The sequence below is a fragment of the Rhinoraja longicauda genome, chromosome 18 (assembly GCF_053455715.1).
Source record: "Rhinoraja longicauda isolate Sanriku21f chromosome 18, sRhiLon1.1, whole genome shotgun sequence".
NCBI lineage: Eukaryota > Metazoa > Chordata > Chondrichthyes > Rajiformes > Arhynchobatidae > Rhinoraja > Rhinoraja longicauda.
In genome coordinates this window covers 3441820-3457045 of record NC_135970.1, presented here as the reverse complement: position 1 = coordinate 3457045, position 15226 = coordinate 3441820, and the positions used below count along the sequence as shown (strand labels likewise).

Here is a 15226-nt window from a genome sequence, read left to right as displayed (position 1 = left end):
CAGTGAGCCAAACCTGGTATTGTCCAAAGATACAACTTTCATCTTAGCGCACCGACTGATAGTCAAGGATTAAAATGCAATGCAGTCTGACATGACCTTGAAACGCAAAAGTCAATTCTGCCCACATTATTCCTATCCCACTTGAAATCAGCTAACTCAAAGAAAAGTGCATTATTCAACTGAATTGTCATTAAGCATTCTTGCTATTAGAACCGCTCAACTCTCACGCATACTTGAGGTCTTGGAAGTAAATGAAAGGTAACTTCAATGGCATTAATTGTGCAACCAAACATCAGATATTAAGCCCCAAATAATAAGCTTGCAAATTTTGGTGATTTGTGAGTTTATTGGTTTTACAGATGGTTTACATTGATAGGTAACAAAATCTTTATCGGAAAAAAACAATTACAATATTGTTTATCTCCATTTTATTGAAATATAAGTTTCTCAAAAGCATTGCCTTTTCAGTGCTGCAAATACAATTACAGAGACCAATATAGATCAGTGGATTAATGTTCCATTGGTTCTTCTGCTTTTTCAGTAGAAGGGGCATCTTCAGATGGAGCTACCTATAAGACATTTTTTAAATATTAGAAAAATAAAAAAGTCTGCACCAAGTTGCAAACTTGAAATTATACATTTCAGCAGTAGAAAATAAAATTTAAAGTAATGATCAAGTTCACCACTAAATATTAGAGTAAAATTGATCACTTTGAAATTTAAAGTTATAAATTAACATAACATAGACCTTGTGGAACTTGTGGAAAGTTCAAATATGTTTGAGCCGACAATATGTGACACACTGTTGATGTCTGAAGGCTGGCTTCAATGAACGGACCAAGAATTCTTATCCATTTCAAGAAAATTCTGTAGGCCCATATAATTGAACACAAAATAGTCCTGAAACTAACACGTGTTTTGTGATGAGATGCAGTGTTATATTAGCTAAAAGAAACTCCAGCAATATTCCATGCAAAATATTTGGTTTCTGCTAAACTCTAACCATATATCATTGTAAAAATGTTGGGAAGTTGCAAAAGGTGTAAAACTTATCTGTGTTGCAGTTTGTGAAGGAAGCAGGTTTGTGCAGGCATCTGCCACTAACTGACCAAAGACAGTACTGCTAAGCAAAACAGTTTAATGGATGCCTATAAATGAGTTCTTAGTGTGTATCATTGCCATCATTTTCTGTGCATACCTTTCTCTGAGGTCTTTCTTCTAAACCTTCCAAAAATGGTGCAACGTCATCATCATCGTAAATTGTGAAATCAATGTCCTTACCCACAATTCCAATCGAGACGTTCTGAAGGAAAGTAAATGTTCAATATTTAGGTAATGCAGCACAACTTTAACAATCATCTTGAGCAAAATCCAACACCAAATGAAAATTGCAGAGTTTTTCAATTCAATTCAGTGTTCATAAATTCGCACCTATAAATATTTTACATGCTTTAGTGCAAAAAGTTAGTTCAGAAGTGTAATAAATTGAATTGAATTGAATACATTTTATTAGCCAAGTATGTATACATACAAGGAATTTGCCTTGGTGCTTTACTTGCAAGGATAACAACACGATAAACAGTAGACAATTAAAAATAAAACATTACAACTTAAACATGTGAAAAATAAAATACCAGAGCAAAAGGAGGCTACAGACTTTTGGCTATTGAGTAGAGCTACTGTTCATGGAAAAAAGCTGTTTTTATGTCTGGCTGTGGCTGCTTTGACAGTCCGGAGTCGCCTTCCAGAGGGAAGGACTTCAGAATTTGTGGCCAGTGTGAGAGGGGTCAGAGATGATCTTGCCCGCTCGCTTCCTGGCCCTTGCAGTGTACAGTTCGTCAATGAGGGGAAGGTTGCAGCCAACAACCTTCTCGGCTGATCGAACGATCCGTTGCGGCCTCCGGATGTCGTGCTTGGTGGCTGAGCCAAACCAGACCATGATGGAGAAGGTGAGGACAGACTCTATGATGGCAATATAAAACTGGACCATCATTGCCTGTGGCAGATTGTGTTTCTTCAGTTGCCGCTGGGAGTACATCCTCTATTGGGCCTTTTTGACTGTGGAGTCGATGGTGACCCCCCATTTAAGGTCCCTGGAGATGATGGTTCCAAGGAACTAAAATGACTCCACAGATGTGAGTGTGGTGTTGTTGATAGTGAGTGGGGGGAGGGAAGGGGGAGCTCTCCCAAAGTCTACAATCAATTCCACTGTCGAGAGCATTGAGCTCCAGGTTGTTGCGATGGCACCAGGATGCCAGCTGTGTCACTGATATAAAACAATCATGTTCAACTAAAAACTGCAGAAAGAAATCCATGTTACTCTCAAGGGCAGATTGTATTTTGTCATGAACACTGATGTACACTTTTACAGGCAACATCTCAGGAGAAAAGGCGTTGCTGATAAGGTCATTCCTTTCTTTGGAAAGGTTTTTGCAGATGACCAAAATGAAGCACAGTACAAGGTGTTGTTTCCCCACGGCAAGAGGGAAAACAATAATTGCCGCTCTGCACAAGCCTGGTGCTCAAAGTGAAAAAAAGTGTATGAAAGTCAAGGCTTTCATTGTTATATATTGACCTTGCCATTCTATTCCAGTGCTTTCAGTGGAGCATAAATCAAAGCTCCTTGTATACTAATGTGGAATTGCACGGCACTCTATTACAGCATGTTGCAATAAATAAAAGTAATACCTTTGTAGCAAGATTCTGATCAGCAGGGAGTGTTTCCCTCAAGGCTTGCAGACCATGTTTAACCAATTCGTTCAAGTTACCTGGTGAGTATGTGAGAAAGAAGAAAGGACAGTGGTGAATAAAAACACAAACGCCTCAGAAAAAAACAACTTTTTTTTTTCCCCCACACTTACAGTCCTGGAATGCTTCCATGTTTCTCTCTAGGTAGGTTCGAGCAGACTGTGAACGAGCACCAATTGACATGGCCTTACAATCGAAGTAGTTAGCAGACGGGCATGTCTGGAAAATGTGAGGGCCGATTTCCTTGAAGCAAAAAGTAAAGGTTTGTTCAATCACACAAGTTAATAAAGTAGGAACTTTCCGATGCACCGTGACGGTTTCAGCTGTTTCCCCACACACGACAATATTTTAAATAAAAAGATCTCTTTCACTCAGCAACATAATCAAGTCTCACTCAGACCCAAAATCAATCAAATTGCTTCACATATACACCGTTGCTTAATTACAAGGAGGATAGTTATTATTGTCACTTACATCATAACCAGCAATGAGCAATCCCACACCATAAGGTCTCCGTCCATATCGCTGGGTTGGAATTTGAGTTTCTGAATAATTAAGGAATTGCTCAGACAATGTATTTCACATTAATTCAGAGACACTGATTTCAACTTACACCAGCAGTACCTTTAAAGTTCAACAGAACTTAAGTCCAGCTATTGATGTAACAAAGAAAAGTTGTTTAAACAGACTAAATGGACGTAAAGGCTTGATTTTATTTCAAGGATACTGCTTCCAATCAGGCTTACAAGACGGGACACGGGCAGTGGTCTGTCAAACACAAACCTGGAATCCAAACATTCCTGACGCATGAAGTTGCTGCAGTAAATGAGGGATTAAAATATTACAATTTACGAATACAGATGAAGAAATAAACAAAGAAAAGAAGCACTAGTAAGAACAACAATTTGCAATTGTTTGAAAGACAGCCATGCAGTGACTGGACATTGTTTTACATTCTTTATCCCCTCATCTCCCACATTCTCAATTTCACTGTGGTGAATCTCCACTTTTTGCCACTGCACAAAGTAAAAGTCACCAAAGATTCTTGAGAAAAACAAGAAAGCAGTCAAATTGATAAATTTCGCTGAGCAAAAAAAAAATTGAGATACGAGGATAAAAAGACAGGCCACAAATCAATGTAGATCTTAAAATACATCAAGTTTGATCAAATAATAGGCGAGACCCTCTACTTTCTTATTCACAACATTTCTCCGAGTCTATTCTAAACAAAAGATAGATAGCTAATCCTTTTGCAGTATGATAACATAATTAATTGTCTGATGAGAAATTATTTGTAGTTTAAGACTGCAAAGTGAACAAAATAATGGCATGAAGCAAGATAATTTTTAGAATATGTTGTTCCACTTTTAATGTTCATGATTTAATTGCAAGCTCTATTGGAGGGTCTTTCACCTGAAATGTTATCAGTTTATTTTTCTACAGCAGCTCCCTGGCAGAGTTTACAGCATTTTTTAATTCATTTTTAAATCTAGCTTAATTTTGATCATGGAACTTGAAATAATTGCTTTGCGCCCCATTTCAGGAAGAGCGACAAACCGTATTTTAACACATTTATGATTAATATTGTATCTTTTAACATCATGACAAAATAATGATTGCAACTCCACAAACTACAAACACTCCGGCCAAATGCACAACACTCACCATAGTAGCCGAGCATCAGCTGTGAGACCAGCAATGGAGATGCCAATATGATTGTCAACATGGAGCACCTTCTTTTGGTGAGCAGCCAATTCTGACTGAGCTCTCTGCAAAGCAAATGGTGATTGCAAGGTAATTTCATGCAGACTTATATGATAAAAGGAAAGAGAAATGATTGGAGAGATTTGAGAAACACTGGTGGTTAGCAAGGAATGATGCAGAGAACTATGGATGCAGACTGTTACAAATCCAAAAATTCTTGGAACATGAAAAAGTTCCCTTCCCTCCCAGAGAATCCAGAGTTATTATTATGCTGTTATTCTATAGCTGTTATTATGAAATCTGATTGTCCCCTCACTTCTTAAAGTTAACAGTTCCTCTGAGGAATAAGGTTTTGTTCATGTACAGGAATTTCATAACAAATGCTGATTATTTTAACGCCAATGATCTAATAAGAGTAGAATCACGAATGGACCGCACCCTAAAAATCACCTGAAATCCACAATATTCCAACCTTCTAGTCAAGAAATAAGAATTGAAGGACAAATGCACTCCATGATGCAGTCTCGGTTTCATTGATCAAAAGTCTAAATAGGGCCCTTAACCCATGTAATGGTTTGATTTTTAAACTTGTTTCAATCTCTCAGGCAAGAATGGTAATGTTCACCAGGTCTTCAGTTTGGATTCCTCTCCAGTGATCTCTGCTGGAAAAGTGCCGGCTTGACACACTCTCCCCAGGTTCACACGTTCAGAACGCACACTTGAAACATGCTGTTCATAATGCATTGTAATCATCAAAAGATGGGAAGAGGTGGGTGGGGGTAACCGGGAAAGTAGAAAGTGAGAGAATAAAGAACATTTTATTCTTTATTACATTATTAAAGTATCATGATCCTATCAAGGGTTCAGCATTATATTTATTTTAATCAAATTCACATCTGTAAGTTGATCATTTTAACATTTGGGAGTAGGTCACTAGTCTGAATAAAACAAGCCATGCCCTGAAAGCACAGTGCATTGATGTAGTTGTGGACAGGGTTACCCAAAATCTTGTGAGCAGATCGATCTTCGTGTGGATCAGAAACACTGTACTTCCGTGCTCTAAATATACAAGATTAACAACTGTCACTTTTCTATTTTAGTTTAAACTTTGATTCCCTTGACAATCAATACCAATCACGATCTTTGATGCAAAACCATTTTCTCACTTCTGATTTTTTTAGGTTTCACGGGATAGTTTAAAACAGAGTGGAATTATTTAGGAAGTTTAAAAAATGGCATAAGGGAGCAGGAAGACTACTCAAGACTATTATGCTCCCCACAATCTTACCTTCAAAGCTACGAGAACTGCATGCGTTTTGGACTTTAGCCCCACGGTGGCTGAGCCTTGTTTCACTGCCTCCATAGCATATTCAATCTGATGTATACGCCCCTGAAAGAACAAAATGTCGTGTCCTTGAATAACAAGTTTGCACTATCGTTGATTCTCAACATTCTGAAACATTACTGGCACCAACTTTAGAATTCTCCAATCTCAACTTGAGCACGTTGAAATAAAATGAATAATCTTATTTCTAGGTACACTGCGTCACATTCTAAATCCTTGGAGGCATTCTAAAACACATATAAAATGCTTCATTTAGTTCCTTATCACAACGAGGCCTTCATTGAGAAATTGCATCCTGTGTTTCCATGGCTTACAATCCTTGCTCATTCTTCAACCCCGATTTAGTCATTTACGCAATCCTTCTTCCATATATATCCCACATTGTTCAGCCATTTGTTCCTACCCTTACCTCGTGGCAGTCTTGTACTTTCTGGTGCATCCAATCGTACTGACACTGCATTGTTTCTGCTGGGGAAACCACAGGACTATTGTTGGCTATTGTGAAATCATTTCACATCTACATGGCCCAAGGGAACTCCATCCAAATGCATGACACCAGCTGATGCCACCTTACTCTACTCAACCTCTCTATGGTCAGGCCTCTGTGTCTGCATTCTCGGGTGAACCGCAATTCCCCACAATGAACATGAAGCTAATGACTTTAGGCCATAACACAAATTCGTAGTCAATGATAGCCCCCCCCTCTGACCATTGCCATTAGGATGAACACAATCTCAGCATCATAGATGATTCCAAGCAGAGTTTTCAACCCTGTATCCTCCAGGTTACAAAGGATATTTACTTCCACTAATATAATCTCATCATCTACGATCAAAGCTTGAACTTCACTGCAGCTAAAAGCCACACCATTCTTTTGTCAACTCAGATTGAACTTGTTTAGGAATTATTTAGGAAGTTTAAAAAATGGCATAAGCGAGCAGGAAGACTACTCAACAGCCTCCCCTCCCACCCTTCAAGGGAAACGATAATGCTGCAATTCCCCCACATCCACATCCCAAAAGCAAATACAAGTGTTTGAAGGAAACACTTAAAACACACATAACCACAAGGAACAGAAATATTTATTGTTTTTTAGTTTTAGAGATGCAGCACAGAAACATGCCCTTCAGCCCACTGAGTCCGTGCTGACCAGCGATCCCCATACACTAGAACTATCGTACCCACTAGGGACAATTTACAATTTTTAATCAAAGCCAATTAACCTACAAACCTGCATGTCTTTGAGATGTGGGAGGAGATCGGGTCACCCAGAAAAAACACGCGGTCACAGGGAGAATGTACAAACTCAGTAGAAAGTACCTGTTACAGTGCCTATAGTCAGGATCGAACCTGGGTCTGTGGTACTGTAAGGCAGTAACTCTACAGCTGTTCCACCATGCTGCCCATTGTCAGTTTAAAAGAGGTTGGCATGGAGCAAATAACTGCCAACAGTTGGCAGGGTCAAGAAGATTTTCTGTGCTGCAGACTTAGTATAATTACTTAAATACATATTGAACATGATATTAAAAAATACAAATCCTCTCTAATATTTCTTCAAATAAATACTGATTAGATGTGGGCATGTTAGTTGGTGTGGGCAAGTCCGGCCTGTTTCTATGTTACACTGTTACACTGCATGATTCTATGCTTATGATTCTATTAAATAAATCTGATCCATCTTGCCCAACTTGCAATGTCTCTGTTCAGTGAAGATATTATAAAGCATCTATTAGAACATAGAACGGTACAGCACAGGAACAGCCCCTGACGCCCACAATGTCTGTGCTGAACATGATGCCAAGTTAAACGAAACACTTCTGCCCGTACATGATCTATATCCCTCCATTCCCTGCAGAGCCACGTGCCTATCCAAAAGCCTCTGAAACCCCACAATTGTATCCGCTTCCACCACCACCCCGGCCAGCAGAACATTCCAGGCACCCATCACTTTTTGTATTTAAAAACTTGCCCCGCACATCTCCTTTAAATTTTGCCCCATTATCCACTACAAACCTTTGGCAAAATGCCAGAGGACAAAAGTAAGTTTTCTTCAGTACATCACAATGGAATGATGTGAGCAATTTATCATTTTATGTGTGTTTATAACAATTGGAATTCATTATAAAAAGTGATAAAATGGAAGGCAACTTTTCTTACCTGTGGGCTCCAAACTGTGACATCGTTATCATACTGGTTACGGAACTATAATTAAAAAGCAAATGTTAGATTTGTATGCAAGAATTGCAAGAAAGAACAAATTAATATTTTTTGTGCAATTATCACCTATTTAAGGATCTTTTATCGTGATCATTAACATTCTTAACAGATATTGAAAGTTTCCAGTTTATATTCGACAATAATCATATTCTAATGGTATTACAATTTACAAATTCCTACTGCTGAAAGAGATAACAAGTCTGGAATCTGAATGTGGCACACTATCTTTATCCCATTAACGAAAGTAAAATGTGTGGAAATGCAATCAGATTCTGAAAGGAAGTGTATAATTTGACATGCAGCCCAATCCATAGTTGGATTTACCAAAATCTGCAGTACTGATGGCAGGATGCAATCTTTAACTCTCTTTTTGAAGTAAATGCAAGTTGAGGGTTAACATAATTCTGAAGAAAAACGGTAAAGTATCCAGCGGATTATTTTACTTCACTTTAGTTCATTCAGGATAAACTCTAACTACGGATCGACACTGAACAGTAAATTAGCCTTTCAGAGGAAGATAAAACGTAAATGTAAGTGCAGATTGGACCATGATTGGTGTTAATAATGACATATCCAACAAAGTTTTCACCATAAAGCATCGACACTTGAGAAAAGATGTCGCAGGGATGAGGTTTCCCAACCCTTCAGGCCTTCTTCATCATTCAACATAACCATGGCCGATCATCCAGTTTGGCACTATGTTCCTGCCTTTGCTGCATATCCACTGATCGCTTGAATGTGCACAATTAAACAGGGGAGTACAAAACCTGAATTTGGAATGATGATTTGCCTTGGTCTTCTACATGATTTATTACACTGGGACCGAGTCAACAGGTTCAACAATGGCTGGTAATTTGCTGGAATTAGCCGCAAGTTACCCATTAAACAGCCAAGAAAAATGTGGGGCTGGTGTAAGCGAATTTCTAAAAAGTGCAAAACGTTTTAATTACTGCTGTACAACTAACTGATCCAGCATTGAAAGATTACCTTTAAAATAATTCTTCAGAACCTAATTGTGCGATGTTTAAAGAATTAAACCAACTTTCTTTCTACTTCCATTAATGCTTATTCCACTTTCACTTTCAGCAGATAAATTACCATTGATTTTTTTTCCCTTCCTGGTTTAGACTCGGGAGGAATTTTCAGATATGATTGAAGAAAGAGACTTTAAATTCCCCTGATCATTTGCACTACACCCCATGGCTGCTACACTTCCTCCTTGAGGATCTTTAAGGCACCACTTCAGAGAGTGTTGTTGGACACCAAAATGCTCCTTACTTTAAACTTGATTGTCAAAAGTTCAATTTTCAGATAAACTAATTATCAACCAGGATACAGTTTCAATGAGGAGCAGATATTTTTGCTGAAAATGGACAATGTTCCACTTAATCACAATTTTTTTTACTGTAGGTAAACGGCATTTATCCCTTTGGAATACCATGCACCACTTAGAGGTTGCTTTGGTCTCAAACACAACAGGAATCACAAGGAAAGGCACAAAGTACTGGAGTAATTCAGCGGGTCAGGCAGCATCTCTGGAGAACATGGATGCTGTTTCAGAAGGGTCCTGACACAAAACGTCACCTGTCTAGGGATGCTGGCTGACCCGCTGAGTTACTCCAGCACTTTGTGTCTTTCCTGGGTAAGCCAACATCTGCAGTTCTTTGTTTCTACAGAAATCATAAGGAACCGCAGATGCTGGAATGTTGAGCAAAAAAGATGCTGGAATGTTGAGCAGTCACGCAGCATCTGTGGAGGACATGGATAGGAGATGTCACCGATCAATGTGAGATGCTGCCAGACTTGCTGAAAGAAATTAACTGGTGAAGCAGAGATACTTCAGTGGTAGGTTACACAAACTTCACAGTTAGACACATGATGCAACAAATCCTGAGTAAAAAACGAGGTTTCATTTTCTCACTACACTGAACGATGAATGCAGACTCGGCTAGCGGAGTTTAAATTATAAAATGAGTAAAATAACTACTCCAGGGACAACTACTTCACGCCGCACGGTCGGAGACAATTAACAAGGATTGAAAAGACACTTGGACAGATACATGGATAGCACCACGGGCTGGAGGGATATGGGCCGGTGGTGCTGGGGCATGTTGGGCAACATGGACGGGTTGGGCCGAAGGGCCTGTTTCCAGTCTGGGTGGCTCTATCAAGGCCGCCGGTGCTGGCCCCGGGCAGGGATTAGCGGCCGGTGCCGGGCCCGGGGATCAGCGGCCGGTGCTGGGCCCCGAGTGCGGAGGCCCCGCGGCCCCGGCCTTGGTTCCGGCTCCGACCCCGGCCCGCAGCGTGACTCGGCACAAGGCCGTGGCCGCGCCGAGGACAAGGAGGACAAGGAGGACGCGGTGACCTGCTCTCCGCACCGAGCCTGGCGCTGGCCCCGGGGTTGTGACCGGCTGCCGGCTCCCGCCCGCGGACCCGCTCCCCGATCCTCACCATCGCGCCGCCGCTTCCTCTCGCTCCCAGCCACCGGCTCCTCGATGGATTAACCCGACTGCGCCGACCAGGGCGATTAATGGAACTGCATCATCGATCGGCTCCAGCTTCTCCCCTGCGGAGGCTGGAGGGTGAGCCTATGTGTGTGTGGGGGGTGGGGTCAATGAGCTGGTGGGTGAGCCAGGGTGGGGGGGTCCATTGGGCTGGGGGGTGAGCCAGGGTGGGGGGTCATTGGGCTGGAGGGTGAGCCAGGGTGAGGGGTCGGTCATCATCGTGCTGAAGAGTGAGCCAGGGTGGGGGGTAATTGGGCTGGAGGGTGAGCCAGGGTGGGGTCATTGAGCTGGTGGGTGAGCCAGGGTTGGGGGGGGGTCATTGAGCTGGTGGGTGAGCCAGGGTGGGGGGTCATTGGGCTGGTGGGTGAGCCAGGGTGGTGGGGGGTCATTGGGCTGGTGGGTGAGCAAGGGTGGGGGGGGGGTTCATTGGGCTGGGGGGGGGGGGTGTGAGCCAGGGTGCGGGGTGGGCCATCATTGGGCTGGTGGTTGAGCCAGTGTGGGGGAGGGGTCTTTGGGCTGGGGGGTGAGCCAGGGTGGGGGGAGGGGTCATTGGGCTGGTGGGTGAGCCAGGCTGGGGGGGTCATTGGGCTGGTGGGTGAGCAAGGGTGGGGGTGGGTCATTGGGCTGGGGGGTGAGCCATGGTGCGAGGTGGGCCATCATTGGGCTGGTGGGTGAGCCAGGGTGGGGGGGGGGGGTCATTGGGCTGGGGGGTGAGCCAGGGTGCGAGGTGGGCCATCATTGGGCTGGTGGGTGAGCCAGGGTGGGGGGAGGGGTCATTGGGCTGGGGGGTGAGCCATGGTGGGTGGGGGGGGGGTCATTGGTCTGTTGGGTGACCTGGGGTAGAAGGTGACCCAGTGTGGCAGGTGACCGGAGCTGGAGGGTCAATGGACTGGAGGGTCGAAGATGGAGGGTGATCCTGGCTAGAGTGCAGGGTGATCCGGGTTGGACTGAACAAGAGACTCTTGACTGACTGGCTGGGTGGGTCATTGGGTGATGGTGTGGTCCTTCCACCTTTGACACTGGTCTTTGTCTAGCCCAGAGTTCCATGCCAATCCTGCTGAGAGTGGGGATATTGAGTTTAGTCAGGGAAGTTTGGAAAATGTCCTTGAATCTTTTCCTCTTGTCCACTTGATAATATATTCTAATGGCAGAAATGGGAATTGAATTACCTTTCAGGAGTCTTGTGTTGGGTATGTGAACAACTGATTATAATTTGGGCATTAAAGAGTTGCTTTTGTAATTGACAAGAAAATAAACTGTCTTGTATGAAAAAACAGTCTCAAATGGGGAAAAACGGTTTCCATGTAACCTCCACACAGTAATCGGATGTCATTGTCTCTTAAGAATAAAACTACTTGCAGGTGGCCATTAAAATTAATAAGCAGTCACTTTTATTGATTTGTGCAATAATACACTTAAACAGTGTAACATATAGCCTTTAGTATTTTTAGCAAGCAGTAATATATATAATAGCACATTGTGTTATAACTTATTTTATAATCCAATGTTTCTTAGGAACATGAATATTACATTATTGCAGCATGACCTAACAATACAGACCTACTACAGATTGCTGAAGTACAATATTGCTCACTGATAGCATGAAAATGAATGCAGCTTTTGGAATAAACACCCTTGACTCGAGAGCTACTCATCTTTATTGGACTAGACGCTATTAGCAAAGCTTTGAATACAAACCATGAATGCACTGCAGTTGGAAATGGGAGGATGTTGGGGGATTGGGAAGCAGGGAAAGCAAGTCAGCTGATATGATGGGGATATCAGCTCCCAACTTCCCCAGCATATATTTGGCTCAGGTCACTTATTTGAGAACAAATAAACAGAGTAAGGCTGCTGTTTGAAAATGAGACCAGGGACTGCTGGGCTCTTTGCTTCACTGAAACACTGCTCATCCCTGGCTCACCTGATCCAGCTATACAACCTGGGCCACAGCGAGTATTCTGATGGATGCATCTCAACCTGGTATGACAACTACTGTGAACTTGGCCTGTGAACTTGCAGAGAGTGATGAACACAGCCCAATCCATCACAGGCTCATCATTTCCTTCAATCCACTCCATCTACACAGTGCGTGGCATCAGGAAGACTGGAAGTATCATCGTGGATGCCTGTCACCCTGGCCATTCCCTTTTCTCTCTTCGACCTTCTGGAAGAAGATGCAGGAGCCTAAAAGCTTAGATGCGCGGACTTAAGAACAGCTTCTCCCCCATGTCTGCCCGATTGCTGATCCACTCACTATTTTATCACCAAAAAAAGAACTTGAGTAATACACGGGTCAGGCAGCATCCCTGAAAAACGGATACGTTATGTTCCTTGTCAGGACCCTTCTTCAGATGGACCAGCCTGAAAAGGGTCCTGACCCAAATTATCACCTACCCATGTTCTCCAGAGATGCTACCTGACCCAGAGTTATTCCAGCACTTTGTGTCATTTTTTGTAAACTAGCATCTGCAGTTCCTTGTTCCCACCTCTTGAACACCCCCTTCCGAGAGGTGCTGCCGTGCGCTCTTACTCGTAACTCTTCCTCATTTGGTTATTTTGTAGTATTCAGAATACTAGTGTGCAAGTATTTTCTGTTTTGTGCTTTTGGCACAACTTCAGATTACAGCGCAATTTTGCACTATTCTGCCCTTTTGCACTCATCGTTGTATTTATTATTTTATTTGTCGTTACTGTTTGTATACCGTTTACTCTGTGAGCTTTATGTGAACAAGGAATTTCATTACATCCCAGTATAATTAAAAAATCCAAATCTGGCATTTGGAAAATGACGAGCATCTCGCACAAACCTTCTGGTGCGATATTTACCCAACCCTGAAAGAAAAATCGGGTGACGAACTAATGAACAACTAACTCTTTCTCACTGACCTAAACATTGAGGTGTTCACGTCAGATGCAACAGTGTGAGGTGAGGCGACAGACAATATAATAATGATGACGCCAGGCTTTGGGACATTAGTACGCCCCAGGTATAGTATGTGTAGGAAGGAACTGCAGATGCTGATTTAAAACGAAGAGAGACACAAAAAGCTGGAGTAACTCAACGGGTCAGACGACATCTCTGGAGAAAAAGAATAGGTTTGAAGAAGGGTCTCGACACGAAACGCCACCTATTCCTTTTATCCAGAGGTGTTGTCTGACCAGCTGAGTTACTCCAGCTTTTTGTGTCTATCTTCTAGTTAAGTACAGTACTCTGGTTTTGCTAAGCAAGTGTTGGCCGCGGAGCGGGTGCCAATTTTTTAAAAAAGCACCTTGACCCGTTCAACCTTGAAGAGGTTGCCAAGTTAAACGTGCGCAACAGAATGGGTGTGCAAAGTCGCTCCCGCTACACCACCAACTTCTGAACAGAACAACGTTGTAGTCCTCCGGGCGGCGCCAGATAGTACCAGACACGAATGCAGTACATAGGTTGCAATGAGACCGGGGGATAGAGAGGGGGTATATTTTCCCACCCCACACTTCATTAAAAAAACATACTATCTTAAACCATTTGTCATTTTAAAAAATCAATTTGATATCCGAACTTCGCGTTTTTTTAGATGTTGACCATAGTGACATTTCTTGAATTGCGTATCATGTAGATATCGAAAACCAACACCATCCCTTGGTAATCAAAATCGTGGGGATGAACTTGATCATCCAACATCGGCACATATTTTACGTGAATTTCGGATAACGTACTATTCGTGGTTTCACGTAAGATAACATGATTGCCTGGGAGTACATAAGTGTAATAAAATAACTGCAGATGCTGGTACAAATCGAAGGTATATATTCACAAAATGCTGGAGTAACTCAGCAGGTCAGGCAGCATCCCAAGAAAGAAGGAATGGGTGACGTTTCGGGTCGAGACCCTTATTCAGACTGATATTCACAAAATGCTGGAGTAACTCAGCAGGTTAGGCAGCATCTCAGGAGAGAAGGAATGGGTGACGTTTCGGGTCGAGACCCTTCTTCAGTCAGGAGAGAAGGAATGGGTGACGTTTCGGGTCGAGACCCTTCTTTAGTCTGAAGAAGGGTTTCGACCCGAAACGTTACCCATTCCTTCTTTCCTGAGATGCTGCCTGACCTGGTGAGTTACTCCAGCATTTTGTGAATAAATACCTTCGATTTGTACCAGCATCTGCAGTTATTTTCTTACACTACCTGTTGCTCCACTGCGATTTCTCCTCAAGGTATGTCCACTTTGAAGAAGTTCTCCTCTCTTCGACGAGAGTTTAGCAACATGCTCTCTCGCTGCTCCCCCTCTGTGATTTCTCCTGCCCTCCTGCCTGGGAGTACATAATCGGTTCCGAAATCAGCCGAACATAAATAGAATCTATAACTCTACACATGTGCACAATTTAATCGAAAATTTGACATCGATCGAATCTTACTGTTTGAAACAAATTGATGTCGAGTGACAATCCTCGTTTATTTTAAGTTTTTAACGGCGTTTAAATATTTTGTGCATTAAAGCATTCCAGATTATTGTTAATACGTGTGGGTTTCCAATTATAAACGAGTAGATAGTCGGTCTCATTAATAAAATTGTAAACATCATGGAAGCTAGGTAAGTACATTCTATATTGCTTGGAAGGAGTACATTTGGAGTTTCTTTCATCGATTTTGAATTTCCAGGTTGAAATTGAACAGTACTTTTGATTGATTAAACCACGATATTTAGTATTCATCATCTACAGCTCAA

The 15226-nt window shown here is 42.2% G+C and overlaps 1 protein-coding gene across 1 annotated transcript; it reads right to left on the bottom strand.

Annotated features, from left to right (window-relative positions):
• Positions 1-334: 334 nt before the first annotated feature.
• Positions 335-10564, bottom strand: psma1 (proteasome 20S subunit alpha 1). Its single transcript, XM_078414710.1, has 10 exons — positions 10466-10564; positions 7955-7999; positions 5741-5842; positions 4414-4517; positions 3476-3564; positions 3223-3293; positions 2862-2991; positions 2689-2768; positions 1199-1303; positions 335-569 (listed from the first exon to the last, which is right to left on the bottom strand). Exons 1-10 carry the CDS (start codon positions 10466-10468, stop codon positions 510-512), a joined length of 789 nt encoding a protein of 262 aa, XP_078270836.1. The 5' UTR covers positions 10469-10564; the 3' UTR covers positions 335-509.
• Between the last annotated feature and the right edge of the window lie 4662 nt (positions 10565-15226).